Raw genomic sequence first — 14,773 nt, 5'->3', positions numbered from 1 at the left:
GGGGATATATATTCACCAGCACCGATAAAATGCGTTATACCAGACTCTTTAAACCATTGGGACGGTAACGTAACTTTTGAAATCTTATTAAGATAGTTATTCTTGTTAATAAGAGCTGCATATGAAAACGGCACGTTTAACAATCGTCCATCTTCACCTGAAAAGGACTTGGCTACAGTTGTTTATCGACAGTGGGTCTCATCAGACCAACGGTCTGGATCACAAAAACGAGGACCTAACTTGTCCGAATTAAAAACCCGAGTTCCCCGGGCACATCCTCGGGTTGTTTAATTCAATCTCAATTTCTTCTTTTGTCTTCGAGGGTAATACCGATCAGCCGTGCCCTATTTTTTGAAAGAAGGAAAAGAGGGAAAGAAGAAGAACGAAGAAGCGCACAAAACCAAGGTTCTTATCCTGCGCACCCCACGCCATCCAGAAATGGGGAGCACCAAAGACGATAGTCCTGCCGACGGTGCTGAAACCAACAGCCAGGCCTTGGCATCCGACCAGGGCATTTTCTCCGAAGGGGAGAAGGTCCTCGCTTATCATGGCCCGCGTATCTACGAAGCCAAGGTAATCCCACCCCTTCTCTCTCGTTCTCTCTCTCTCTATATATATATTAAAACTCACTTTCCTTTCCTCTCCATGATATCCACCGCTAGTTTCTCTTTCTTCTTTAAATTTGTTAATTATGATTTGAAAGAATCAAGTAATCGTTCCAAACACGCCGAAGAATGGCAGAATTCTTCTGTAGACTGTACTTGCCCAATCGATGATATGTCACTGTAATTGAGCAAGGGAGATGTTCCAGGGCGTGCTTGGTTGCTCAATTGAACTGAATTGCAATGGTCAGATTCAATACAGAAGAAATGGATACATTTAGGGTGCACCCATTTCAGTTTGGAGGAATTTTAGGGTCCTGCCTCGTGATTCCCTACTTGTGGGGCCCACTATCTGGATAAAAAGGTTGTTGGTTACAAGGAAAAAAACGTACAGCAAGAGTTTATGTTAGATATATCAGATGGTTAGGATCTTCCTATCTGGAAGATCTCTGGGGCTTCCCCATCTAGTGCTGTCCATTAAATAAAAAACACGGATTGCCAAACAATGGCCGCCAGGCAGGGAATCCTGTGCATCAGAGAAATTCATTTTTGTTGAAAAATGGGGCTCTTCTATCTCTTTTTAATTTAGAATGATTAGAAAAACCAGTAGTTGTGATTCCACATGTTTCAAGATGGATATGAAATGATAGTAATTTCAATTTGGAGGCCAGAAGCTCACTATGAATGGGTGGGGGATAGCTCCACTTTGGTCAGTGTTACTTTATTGAATTAGATTACAGCAATTTAGTTCCAAACACAGTCTAAGGCTCTAAGATAAATCATTTTGATCTTTGCAGAACCCATCATTAGGCCTTGGCCCAACCATTTGGTATCGGCTTTACAAATCCTCTTTTCAAAATCATTTCTATCAAAGGTTGTTGGATGCAAGCAGAGTTATGTCCGGCATAGGCTGTTTAGATCAAGTGTCTTGAATATATTATTTAAGTTATGCTATCTTAGACTAGTTGTTCTGTGTCTTATTTGTCAAACACTTGGAATAGGGAGTAAAGATGGAATGTAGCACATGTGGGGATCTTAAGGTGGTTTGTGGGACATGTAGCATTTATGGTGCATGTGCACGATGACACACATGACACATGTTAGGCACTTGACGATTGATGGAGGCACATGTGGGGCACTTGAACATGGATGTTTTCACATGCGGCAATAATATTTTTGCATAAGTATCCTTGAGCATGTGTGCTGAACATTCTGTTTTCGCGTATACTGAACTATAGATAAGATTTTCTTATCTTTACTCCACCTCTTTAGAAAAAAATATTCTCCTTATTAATGGTCAAAATTTGGGGACATTATCCTTATTTTCCTTGGTTCTTGTGCATAAATAAGTTTGACAAACCATGGACAAGCTGTCTACCTTGGACAATTTGTGAGGATCACAACTTTGCTTGCATCCAAGCGGTCCCTAAGGCATTGTCATAGGTAAGTAAATGAGTTTTAATATCCCTTCTCGCCACCTCAATCCTAGTTCTTTTTGGTCTTCCTCTCATCATCTTTTTAGGCGCTTCAACCCTAATCAATGTGAACATCTTTTCATATGTTTGCATGACCAATCCCAATCAACTTTCCATCATTTTTATCTTTTATTGGGACTTCTCTAGAATGCTTTTGATAACCTCGTTTATAATTCTACCCTTATTAGCTTTCCCATGCATCAATTTTAACATCCTCATCTTTACAACATTCAAAATCTACTTATGTTGCCTTTTAAATGCCCAACACTCTGACCCATGTAGCATGTCTTGTTGAATGCCTATCTTATAATTTTTTTTGGTATTTTGATAGGCATGTGGTGATCACACAACAATTCAGAGGCACATCTCCACTTAATCCTCATAGCTCTAATTCTATTAGGAACATCCCCATTAATCTCCCCATCCTTCAAATATGAGAGCCAAGGAAATGAAACAAGTTGCTTAGAGAAATCTCTTGAGTCTTGACTGTCCATTTTAATTGAAGCCTTGCCTAGTTGCTTTCCAAATACCCCCTCTTGGTTCTGCTAATTTTTAGGCATCGATGAAAATGCCTTTGAAGTTCGAACCTCCAATTTTTGCACTTCCTCGCTTTAGACTTGTTGACTAAACCATGTGTACAGCTAGTCATCCACAAACAAAACGGTGCTCATCGTAGACACGCATAATTAATTCATTTATAACGAAGTGATATTTTTAAACTAATTAAAGATTTTTCATAGCCTTAGGGGTTGTTTGGTTTGGAGGTAAATACCAACATATATCATGGTATTCAGTTTTTTAGAGTAAGTAAAGACTTGAAAGGTAACGAGTGTTGTCTTTACCAAAAGCAATTTAAAAATTGTATTGGAGTTGCGTTTCTAAATATGTCCAAAATGGAGTAGGCTCGATTTTGGTGGGCAGTGAAATGAGCACCCATGCAACTCATGCAACTCTTGCTTTGGAACTAGCATGGGTCTAAATGAGGGTGGGGTGATACCGCTTTCGTTCTCCGAGTGGGGTTTTAAGTATTAGCATGTGGTCGGAACAATATAACTTGAACGGGTCAAATTTTTTTGTTCGAAAATTTTCTAGAAAGTATTGGATTTTTATTTTATTTTATATATATTTTAAAATTAGGAGGATCTTTTTTTTTTTTTTTGAAGAGTAACAGAAAATTTATTAAAAAAGCTCCAAGAAGTGACAACTATTTACAAGGAAAGCAAAAAAACCAAAATTGCAATCCTTTAAAAACTTAATTCATGAAGCCCATTCCAATGCAAATGATTTTTCCCTAAAAGGCATTTCCTCCTCCCTGCTAGAGGCATTTCTAAAATATCTCTCGTTTCTCTCTCCCCAAATCACCCACCAGATAGCTAGGATAATCAGTCTCCAAATAGCAGTCTTCTGTCTCCTGAGTCTCACACCATGCAGGTTTGAGAGTAAACGCCTCAATAGAGCTTTGCATAACCCAAGATAAGCCAAAAGAATTAATGTTAATAATCTTGCTCCATAATTTCAAAGTAAATGTAAAATGAATGAAAAGATGATTGATTGACTTTGCATCCTTCATACACATTGTACAAACTTTGGGAAGAATCATAATTCATAGCTATTTTTTTGAGGTTATCAATGGTGAGAACATTCTTTCTTTTGACCAACCAACCGAAGGCTGCAACTTTTGGGGGGTCCTTATAGTACCACACATACAATGTTTAACCACGTTGTTCATCCCTGTACGTAATACTTAACCATTTATAGAAAGAATGAACCGAGAAATGACCCGATTTGTCCTTAAGCCAAACGGGCTTGTCCTAATCATTTCTATCTGGAGCATACAAGACAAGCTCGTCCAACAACCTACATACTCAATTTCCTCGTCAGTTAAATTTCTACGACAAGGAGGGGATCAAATAATGCAATTTCTAACTCGGGAAAAATAATTAGAGACCAAAATATCCTTTTCCCACTGAAAGTTGCGCTATTCGAGAAAATGCATCTTGAAGAGGAGAGTCATCAATCCATGTGTCTTCCCAAAATTGGATTCTCGCGCCATTACCAAGGGAGAAGCCAATCTCGACTCTAAAATCCTTCTTAAGCGACGAGATACCTTTCCATATGGTAGAGGCTCTATATAGAGATGAGTTTTTGATGCACTAATGTCCTATGTTACAACCATACTTTCTGGCCACTATTTCTTTCCACCATGAGTTTTCTACCTCCCCAAATCTCCACAGCCATTTTCCAAGGAGATTGCAATTCATAACCTCCAAGTTCCTAATGCTAGCCCCCCTCGTATATTAGTTTGCAAACTTCAGCCGTCCCTAACAAATAAAACTTCTTACTATCATCCGACCCTTGCCATAGAAAATCTCTCCTTAACTTCTCTATTCTAGCCATAACATATTTGGGACATTGGAAAGGGGGTATAAAATACAAGGATAAGTTCGACATAAGTTGACTTGATAAGCGTTATGCAGCCACCTAGAGATTTAGTATCGATATTTTCATTTAGCAAACTTCCCTTTTGAACCACTCCATAGTTGTGTTTCATAAATGCTTAGCTGACTGCTTGATACAAAAAAGGAAGCCCAAGGTAGGTTGATGGAAAGGCTCCTGCTTGGCACCCAAACGCCTTTGCCAAACCATCACGTCTTTAGAGACTCTCATTCCCAACATCTCGCTCTTGGAAATGTCAACTTTTTTGCCCAAAACTGCTTCAAAATAAAGGATGGTCACCCTCAATTTTCCACCATCTCCTCATCTGCTTTGCAAAAGAGAAGAGTATCATCAGAAAACTACAAATGGGATATATGAGGGTTCGCCCTGTCCACCCTAAACCCTTTGAAGAGGCCGGCTTCTTGACCTTTTGCCAACATCTTACCCAAAAAAGCTTCAACCACCACTACAAACAAATAGGATGAAAGAGGGTCTCCTCAGTCTCGAAGGCTTGAAGAAACCTTTTAGGGAACCATTCACAAACATAGAAAAGGTAGTAGATCTAACACATTCTTTGATCCACCCTCTCCACTTTGGCCCGCACCCTATGCGCCTGAGCATGTGCCAAAAAACACTCAGTCCACGTGTTTATACGCTTTCTCCAAGTCCAACTTGCACATGATACTGCCACCTCCCTCCATATGATGAGAATCAACACATTTGTGCACAATAAGTATGCTATCGATAATCTGTCTAACCCTCAATAAGTGCACCGTTGTTCTTGGATATAAATGAGACCAAAACTGCTCGAAATCTTAAAGCTAATGTCTTGTTAAGATCTTGTATGGCTCGCTTATTAAGCTTATCAGCGTGAAGTCCTTTAAGCTATCTACTCCTGTAATGTTATTAGGAATGATGGCAATAAAGGAGGCTCAACTCCTTAGACAAATGACCTCAATCATAAAATTCCATCATAAAGCTCATGACATCCTCGTTAACCACCTCCCAAGGCTTCTGATAGAAGGCTAAAGGGAAGTCGTTAGTGTTAGGAGCTTATCCCTTCCCAAAGAATCAACCGCTGCCTTGACTTCTTCTTCCGAAAAAGGCCTCTCGAGCGAAGCTGCATTGATGTTGGAAAGGCTGCCAATCTCCAAAATGTCCACTACCGGCATATTCCGTCCCTCTGTAAGAAGAAATTTGTAGAAGCCAACCAACGGGTGATACACTTGATCTTTAACCTCTATACAATTGCCCTCTACAATGACATTACCCATTTTGTTGAGTGATATTGTGGAAGAACGTAGTATTTTTGGCTCCCTTGTTTAACCAGGAGGCCCTCGAGTGCTGCTTCCATTTTATTTCATCCTCCTTAATATAGTCTTGAGCCAACCGATTGGCGATTTCTACTAGCCTTTTGCTTCTTTGAAAAGACCTTGTTTTCCATGTTTAGATCCAAGGCGTGAATTCCCTTCAACATCTCATTTATCTTCTTGCTCTTCCCTTAAAAGTCCCTTTTCCACACCACAATTTTGCTTTTCAAAAGCTTCAGCTTCTGATTTAAACGAAATCTTGCAAAGCCCTCGACAAGGAAGGAATTCCACCAATCTTTAATACAATCAGCAAAGCCTTCAATTTCCAACCAAGATAATTCAAATTGAAAAGGTTTAGGCCCCCAACTTTTTGTCTTAGATTCCAACAAAATGGAGTAGTGGTCAGAGGCCTGATTCGGTAACCCACTGAAAGTGGCCAAAGGAAAATTTTCCACCTAATCCACTCACAACAAAAACTTGTCCAGCCTAGACATGATAGGAGAAGCTTGTCCATTAGACAAGGAAAATTTTCGGTTGGACATTGGAATATCCATGAGTCTATGTCTACCAACCCAAGTTGAAAACTCCTCCATATTGCGAGTGATTCTTCCCCCGTTGGACTTCTCGAAGGAGAATTTGGTCTTGTTGAAATCCCCTCCAATGCACTAGGGATTGTCAAACTTTTCTCACACACTATCAAGCTCTTCCTAGAACTCGAGCCTTCTCGCTGTAAGATTAGGCCCAAAGATAGAAGTAATACACCACTTGAAGCTAGAGGAAGCATAAGAAAGGATCACTGATAGAGAAAAAGAAGCATTCCACGAGGTCTCCTTAGACAAAGAATTAGTGTCCCACGCTACCAAGATGCCACAAGCTGATCCCACAACTCGGTGATTGACCAATCTTTAGAAGACACCCTACACAGAGTCCATGAGTGCCCTGTCGACTGCTTGCAACTTGGTTTCTTGCAAGTAAACCACCTAGGGCTTCCACCTCTGGTGGTGTCCTTAGTTTTACCCCTCTTCTGTGGGCATCCCAACTCCCTTTCATTCCAACCAATGTTTTAAATAGTGGTAACGTGATGCGTAACGCTACCCTCTATAGCATATAGCGTAAATACGTAGCGTGTAGCGTGACCTACATAATACTTCTACAAATATAATAAATAGTGGAAAAAAGAAAAAAATATAAAAATGCCTAAAAGATGATTCATTTTATCAATTATAAGCATGTTCAAACGATTTATTAGTTATCAATTATCAAAAGCCAATTCACATATATAAGCCAAATCAAATAATTATCACATCAACAACTTTCTAAGCAAACCACTTTAATTAATAATGTCTAATGGAAGCCACAAGTCACAATTATGAAAAGAAATAAAAATCCCATAGGTTAAAAATATTAAGTACAATACAAGTATCCCATTCCTCAACATTAGATACAAAGAAAACATGCAAAAAAGTAATAAAAAAATAAAAAAGTAAAAAAATACATTGTAGCTTATGCTACGCTCTACGACCCCTGTAGCATACACTATAGGGGATCTATGCTATTTAGGAAACTACGTAGCGCTACAGCCATGCTACGCTACGCTACATAGCGTATGCTACCGCTATGCTATGGGCGCTATTTGAAACACTGATTCAAATAGATGATCTTCATTTGGGCACATATCTTCCCCACCTCCCCTTCTTACCACCTGAAGCTTGCTCCTCAAGAAAGAAATTGACGTTTGAAGCAAGACTTACTCCCTTTGGTCTCTGAGAGGCCTGTTGGACCTTCCTATAAAGAGAAGCTTGAGGAAGAGGATATATCCTCTATCCTTGACGAACAATAGTCCACCTTGTCATCGAAAGTCACCCCCACCAACCTGCCTACTTGATGCATAGCCACTTTGAGCCGCCTTTTGCCACTAACTTTGGCCGCTTGGTCCCGGAACCTAATTGCCTCCACAGACAATGGAGTATTAGACTGAAGCAAGACCAAGCTTCCCACTTCCAACATTGGCCACTTGAAAAGGTGCAATCTTTAACACCTCCTCGAACTTATCCCTAAAGGCCTGGGTAGCTTGACTTCTCGAACCAACAACCATTAACCCTTCGAACAAGCTTTTCTCTGGGTGGACCACCAACTCGCTACTAAGATTTAGATCCTCAGTAGCCGTTCGGAGATACGACTCCATTGCTAGGTGATGAGAAGGGAACCAAGCCTTGGGAGTCGCTAGAGCGGAAGAATGATACGGGCTCTCATTGAGAATTGAGAAGGGAATCTTCTGGATGCAAGTGTTGCTGTAATAAAATGGGTCCACACGGGCGATGGGGAGGAAGAGATTCCGCATGCTTCTTTTGAGACATGGGGGGCTTAAAAAGAGAGTTGACATCAGTGAGTGTATGTGGTGAAAGCAGGGCCCCCTCTCTCAACCTGGATGACATCCACAGGACGTGTGTCACCCTGCACCTGCTTTTCAGGAGAGGCGACCTGGACCATCTCGCCAGCCGGCATTTTCCTTCCAACCCTGACATTCGAGCCGATGCTCCGAACCTGACGACCATCTCTTTCAACCCTCCAGCTTCGCCACATGAGTATGTCGAGCCACCAGGATGGGTAATTGAGTTGTTCGCCGTGGCCGTCTCTGTTGAGAAGTTAAGAGAGTGGGCTCGTCCGCTCTCTTAAAGACGAGATGACTACCTCTGCCACCGCCAGAATGACAATACCATCACAACCACGTGTCAACATGTGAGCACTCCCGGAGCCAGCTATCGTACGGGGATTAGCCTAGGATTGACATGTGTTCTTGCGGACAATCGGTGCTTCGTTGGAATACAAAGACTGTACTCTTGCTTCTATCATTGTTGACCCAAGGAATCTCGAAGCCGGCCCTTCGCCGTCTTTAGCTTCCTTTTCCGCCATCTTTAGCTTCCTTCTCCAACCTCTAGTTGAAGGATCTCCTCCATAGCCACCTCTCATCCTTCTTGGGGTACAACACCATCGCACAAGGTGCATCTCCACCACCCTTAGATTCAGTAGCTACACCTCCTGCTATGGAATCCTTAAATGACTTCCTAGTAACAATCCTCTGATGAGGCTGCCCCTCAGCTTGAAGAGAGCTCTCTTTTCCCTCCAAACTTCTCTCTCCCTTTCCTTCTGCATTTCCATTCACCTTCTTCTCCACCTTCTTAGAGATTTGGTTGTTCATTGTGTCTGGTTTGTACTTAGCTTTCTGGGCTGAAAGAGCCAAACCATCAAAGCTTTTTTGGTGTAGATTAGCCACCACAGAAGAGGTTTCTTTTGCCTTAGCGTATTGAACGAAAGCGAAGCCCTGCAGTCTCCCAATCCCCTTCTCCCTAGGAATAGCAACCTCCTTCACCTCTCCCACCTTCTCAAATACCTGTTGGAAATCGTAATCTGACCATTCCTCCAGAAGTTGGTGACGAAGAGTGTTGGGAGCATCGGGTACAGTCTGGAGGTCCGTTCGCCAGCATTTGACCCACCTTTATGAGACTTCCCTGTCCTAACTGATCCCCTGTCGTGCTCTTCCTCGTCCCTTCCCACACCTCTTGTAAGAAGCCTAGCCCGTCTACCCATGGACATGGACAGGGACCTACTTTTTACCTTTGTTGGAATCATTAGCCCTCCCTTGTCTTCCCCTCTCCCCTTCTTGTCGCCTTCACCCCTATCTGCCAACCCTTGATGTCTCCTTTTTGCATATTGCTGTTCTCTCTTTCGGCTTTGGGGGATCCAATAGCTCTGTGCTGGAACTGGAGTTCTGATGTTCTGGTGTTGATGAAGATTGTTTCTCTCACTTCGCAGCGAGGAGCTTGACCCCTGGTCCTCTCCGGTGACTGTGCTTTGTATTTGCGAGTCGACCCCCCCGGCAGTGATTCGCAAGAAGCGCCTTGCCGATTACCTCTTGTCAGCATTTGCCTCGAATGATCAGCTTGGGAAACCCTGCTCATTGCTTGGGCTAGTACATTCCGCAGGGTAAAATAGTAATTATGGAAGAGTAAGTATTCAAATATTCAGTTCCATGAGGTAAAATAGTAATTATGGGAGGATCTTGAATATGTAATTTTATTTATTGTGTTCTCAACATATATTTGATGGTGTAATGGGCCCATTATTTGATGAGAATGCTGTTTGTCAAGCAATGTTAGCTTGACCTGATGAAAGTCGACAAAATAGGTCCTAATCAAACACAAATAAAGTATGATTTGGTGGATTAGGTCCCGTTACATCTGAATACAACAAAAAGAAGATGGAAAAATGGAAAACAGTGATGGTTTTCCCCTTTTGCCGATATTTCCCAAAATGGTTTGCTCCGCTTTGACGTTCATTAATTCCCACTCACATCTTGTGTTTTGATACTCTTTTTTTTTAAAAAATGATCTTGTGTTTTGATACTCAAAATTGGTCTAGATATAATTTGAAGTTGTTTCTAAGCTTCATGGTTGAAACAAAGAAAGAAGTGGAAAAACAGGAGAAAAAAATCAATTCAAGATAAGGGTGTAATGGTCGCATTGGCTCTGTAATGGTGCTGATATGAGGTGTAGTGGTTTGTATTGACTGAAGTTGGTCGAGATGGGCTATTTTTTTCATAATGGACCTGTTCACCCCCATATTACGTAACAGGGTGACCGATACGGTCTGTAATAACTAGTAACATATATTACCATAACTTAACCATTTTTCAAAACGATGTCTTTAGCAAGTCAACTCTGGAACTGCTATTTAAAACCACAAGTGGAACTGTGGGATAAGTAGAGATTTGAGTGTTGTAGAGATGAGGATGTGTGGGAAAACTCAAGGAATGATAAAGTTAAGAATGAGGTCATCCAAAGCATCCTAAGAGCAGTTCCAAGAAAAAAGATAACTTGATGTAGAGCAGATTGAGATGGTTTGGTCATGCAACAAAGACTGAAGACAACTCTTTCAAGGAGGGGAACATTGATTTGTGTTGAAGGGCCTGAAAAGAGGATGAGAGGACCTAAGTGGACTTGGATAGAACTAGCTAATTATGTCTAGGAGTAGAATTTCTGCAACAGAAAACAATCAAGGTATCTTCTTGGCATAATTTTGCATTGTGAAATCCAGCGGTGCTATCTGATTGTTTCTAGTAGCAGAGAATTCCTGCAGTAAGCAAAATCTGGTTATTCTAATAGCAGGATTTTGCAATAGGAATCAGAAAATCAGATCACCGATTGACACTCATGATGGGTTCAAATCAAAGACAGATTTAGTGTAGAAGATGGCATTGGCTACAGAAACTAATGATTCAGACTTAAATGGCTGTTTTCAGTAGCAGATTGTAGTGAAAATTGATTTAAAAATAAATGTTTGATTCTAGAACAATTTATTTTGCATTAGAAACCAAACTGAAGATTAAGTTTTAATGTAGAAACTCGAGAGATTCAGTTTACACATTGAATCCCTAACCACTTTGCAGCAGAAAATAACTTTAAATTGAACAGTTTGCTGGGAAACAAATGCTATTTATGTAGACAACAGATTGGGTGAAGAAGGGCAAAACGTTACCAAGTAATCAAACTTGTTTTGATACCAACTGATGGAAACCTAATCCAAAATGGCAGTCCTGATTCAATTTTGGCATTTGGTACAGAAACGTACCTGTAAATAAAATTTCAGACGCCTGTGCTTGCTGCAGATCATGGGAACCTCATTGTACTCCAAATTGAATCCAATTCATATGTAGTATTATGAAAAACCAAAGGTCCATTTGCATTGCAAGCAAAGTGATGTTTGTTACAACTGTCTAGGGTAGACAACTTATTTATGGTTTGCCAAATCCATTTATCTACAAAAACTAAGGAAAATATGTCTACAAAAGTTGGCTGTTAGCAAGGATGGAATATCTTTGCTAGCAAGGTGGAATGAAGATGAGGAAAACTCATCCCTAGTTCGTTGCACGCAATAGCACAATGTTACGTGCACATGTATCCCATGTGTCAAATGTGCCACATGTGCGATCATCCATGTTCAAGCATCTCACATATGTCACTATCAAACTTCAAATGCGCTAGATGTGCCACGTGTTAATGTGCATGGGCTGCCACCAATCATCTGAAGCTCCCCACATGTGCCACAATCTATCTTTACTCCCTGTTTCAGGGTGTTTGACAAATAGTGAACATAATAGCTAGTCAAAGCAAGGTATCCCTAAATGGTTTGATCCGTAATGGTCCTATGGCGGCTCTTGTAATGGTGTGTTACGTGGCTGAAATAGGTTTATTACCAAAAAAAGAAAGAAAGCCATAACAGCTGTCATGGGGGCCATTATGGCCTGCATCTTGCATCATAACAGTAATGTCAGTAGCCGTTATGGAATACCTTTAGTCAAAGACAACATAACCTTGATAGTCTATTTGACAACATGACTTTTGTCCGGAACACAACTTTGGTTGCAACAAAACAGCCCCAAAAGGACAACAAATGGCAGGGTAACTAGCTGGTTGAGAAAGAATAATGATTGGAGGGATGGACCATAAGAAAAGAATAAGGTTCTCACCTCTTGGAGATATTCTAGTCACACTCAATGCAAAGTGCATTATTTCAATCAAAATTGTGTGCTATAGGTAGGTCCATACATACAGTCCTTTCTATTGAGTATTCTCTCTTTACAAATAAGAATTATCGTTGAACAAGAAGCTAAAAGGATATCTCTAGCCTTTGTTGCAAGGGAAAGTTTCCTCTTAAAAGACTTCTTTAAAGAAAATAAACAAATAAAACTAGTTCCCTCTACACAGGACTACCCATGTGGACTGACTTTTTAAATTTTTTTTTTTTTTTTTTTTTTGGGATACTCATGTGGACTTTTGAGGAACACATGGGCCCACACAAAAGGTCAGTTTTGTTATCTCATGTGACCTAAGACTCACACGTCTAGCCTTAAGAGGCTTTAATAAACCACTATATGTACTAGAAGTACTTCAAACCTTAGTTGCACCATCCTTCTAACCAAGCTATTTATACTTGATAACGTTTTGAAATAGATGCTTCCCCACTCCCACACCTGAACCTTGTGCCGCATCGCATCCCGTTTCATACAAGTATAGCTCAAACACATGGTTTTAATACCCATTGCCACTGCTTGTGCGTACCATGGGGTTCACCCCTGGGCCCTGTGATGGTATAGGGGTGATGGGAGGTCTCCCTACATCAGTTATCTTGATTGATTGGATAGTGGTTCTTTCTCCCTTTCTAATAAATTTTAGGTTATAAATATATAAAGTATAGCATAGGCGATGAAGGGAAATAGTTCCCTCTTCTAGAACTGCTAACCTTTGAAGAATTTATAAGTTCATAAGAATTGGATCAAACACATGGATGGAGAAGTTGCGCAACTTTGCAAAAATGGAAACCTGTGATTTGTTACTTAGAATAGGTAATGAGAACATTGATAAGAAAAATGGGTGTAATTGGTAAAAGCAAGAATGGCAGAGAAATGTCACAGCCATTGTTGTCATGTGCGATCGCATATGCGCATATCCATATGCAAATCACATATACGATCATGGCACATATGCGATCGCATATGTGGCATATGCGAAAATATGCGATTGCATATGCGATGTATGTGATCGCATACAACATATGCGATCGCATATTGGCCATGGCACATTGATTTTTTTTTTTTAATTTTTTTTTTTTTTGGCATAAAAACAACATTTTGCGTATAGAAAGGCTTCCAAATCTCCTCCATTTGCAATATTCTCACTCCAAAATTCTCTTACTCTATTTTTTCTTACATTTCTTAATTACAAGTGGTCTTAATCTCTTTTTCTCTCTCTTGTATTTCATACTTCCAAGTGATCTTAATCTCTCTTCTACATTCCCTCTCTCTTGGAAGTTAGAAGATCAAGATTCAAGCACTTTCAAGTTTCAAGGAAGATAGCTTGTTGATTTTCTACAATAATAAATAAATAGCTTGTTGATTTTGTTGTTATTTCTTATTAACTATATTGTTAAATGTGGATGATGATGCAGGACATGAAATTTAAGTATGAGATGCAAGAATTCAGGCTTTTAGATCATACCAATTCAGAAACGTGTTACACAAATTCCATATCCCATATAAAAAGTCCAAACATTTAAGTAAAGGGGAATCTATGCGGGTCCAGGCCTACACAGGCTATAAGACTGGACCAATAAAAATTATAAACCTAATGATGCTCAAAGGGAAATAGAAATCAACCACACATGCATAGCAAACAGTCCGTAATCTAAGGGATTCCCCAATCTCAATTCAAGGAACCCTAGGGTGAAAAAAGGGGCAAATAAATTAGGGCTAATGCAAACTAAGACTAGGGTTTAAGAAATAGGAATGAAAAAAAGGAAAACCAGAGGAAAACCTGATCCAGAGAAAGCTCCTGCGTGCAGATGGTGGCCTGGGGCTGACGCACCTGCGCAGGTGGGCTGGCCGCACGTGTGATGGAAGTCCGACTCTCCAAAATGACACCTAGGCCTTGGTCGGCCAAGGGAGACCTCCAATCCCTCCAAGTTTGACGACGATCCGATGTAAAGTCGAGGCGTAGTGTTCCGCCGAAGTCCGAAGTTTCAGCCCTCATATAGGTCCAGATTCTGAAACTGGCTGTAGGGGGATGAATAGTTGCAAAAGCTGAGAAATTCAAAGCAATAATGATGATAAAAGATCAGAGATATGGATGGAAGAGGGTAGGGGCGGATGGGGATAGATGTGGCTTCGCACCATGGTAGTTAGCCCTTTGAAAAGGGAGGGCTTCGCACCCACTTTTGAATTCTTCCACAACTCACAAAGAGAGCAGAAAAATAAAGCAGAAATTTTTATTAAGCTTCAATGAATGAGAAGAACTACAAGGGGTGTCTATTTATAGGGAAAACCTTATACCCAAAAACTCGCACGATGTGCGCAACCTATTACTTGGCGATAAAGTAAACTAAAATAAAAACCAAA

The 14,773-nt window shown here is 40.5% G+C and overlaps 1 protein-coding gene across 5 annotated transcripts in view; it reads left to right on the top strand.

Annotated features, from left to right (window-relative positions):
• The first annotated feature begins 310 nt into the window (after window positions 1–310).
• The window catches only part of LOC131229282 (protein MRG1), an 81,527-nt gene continuing 67,064 nt past the window's right edge, over window positions 311–14,773 (top strand). For 2 of the 5 annotated variants that reach the window (XM_058225190.1, XM_058225194.1), the window contains exon 1: window positions 312–573. In XM_058225190.1, coding sequence (XP_058081173.1) covers window positions 439–573 — 135 coding nt within the window. In that variant the 5' untranslated portion in view covers window positions 312–438. Of the gene's footprint in view, window positions 574–14,773 lie in introns of all 5 variants that reach the window. The other 3 variants (XM_058225191.1, XM_058225193.1, XM_058225192.1) reach the window with 3 other exon arrangements.

Source organism: Magnolia sinica, chromosome 16 (genome assembly GCF_029962835.1).
Source record: "Magnolia sinica isolate HGM2019 chromosome 16, MsV1, whole genome shotgun sequence".
NCBI lineage: Eukaryota > Viridiplantae > Streptophyta > Magnoliopsida > Magnoliales > Magnoliaceae > Magnolia > Magnolia sinica.
Note: the sequence above shows the minus strand (reverse complement) of the source record. Positions and strands in the feature narration are given on the sequence as shown.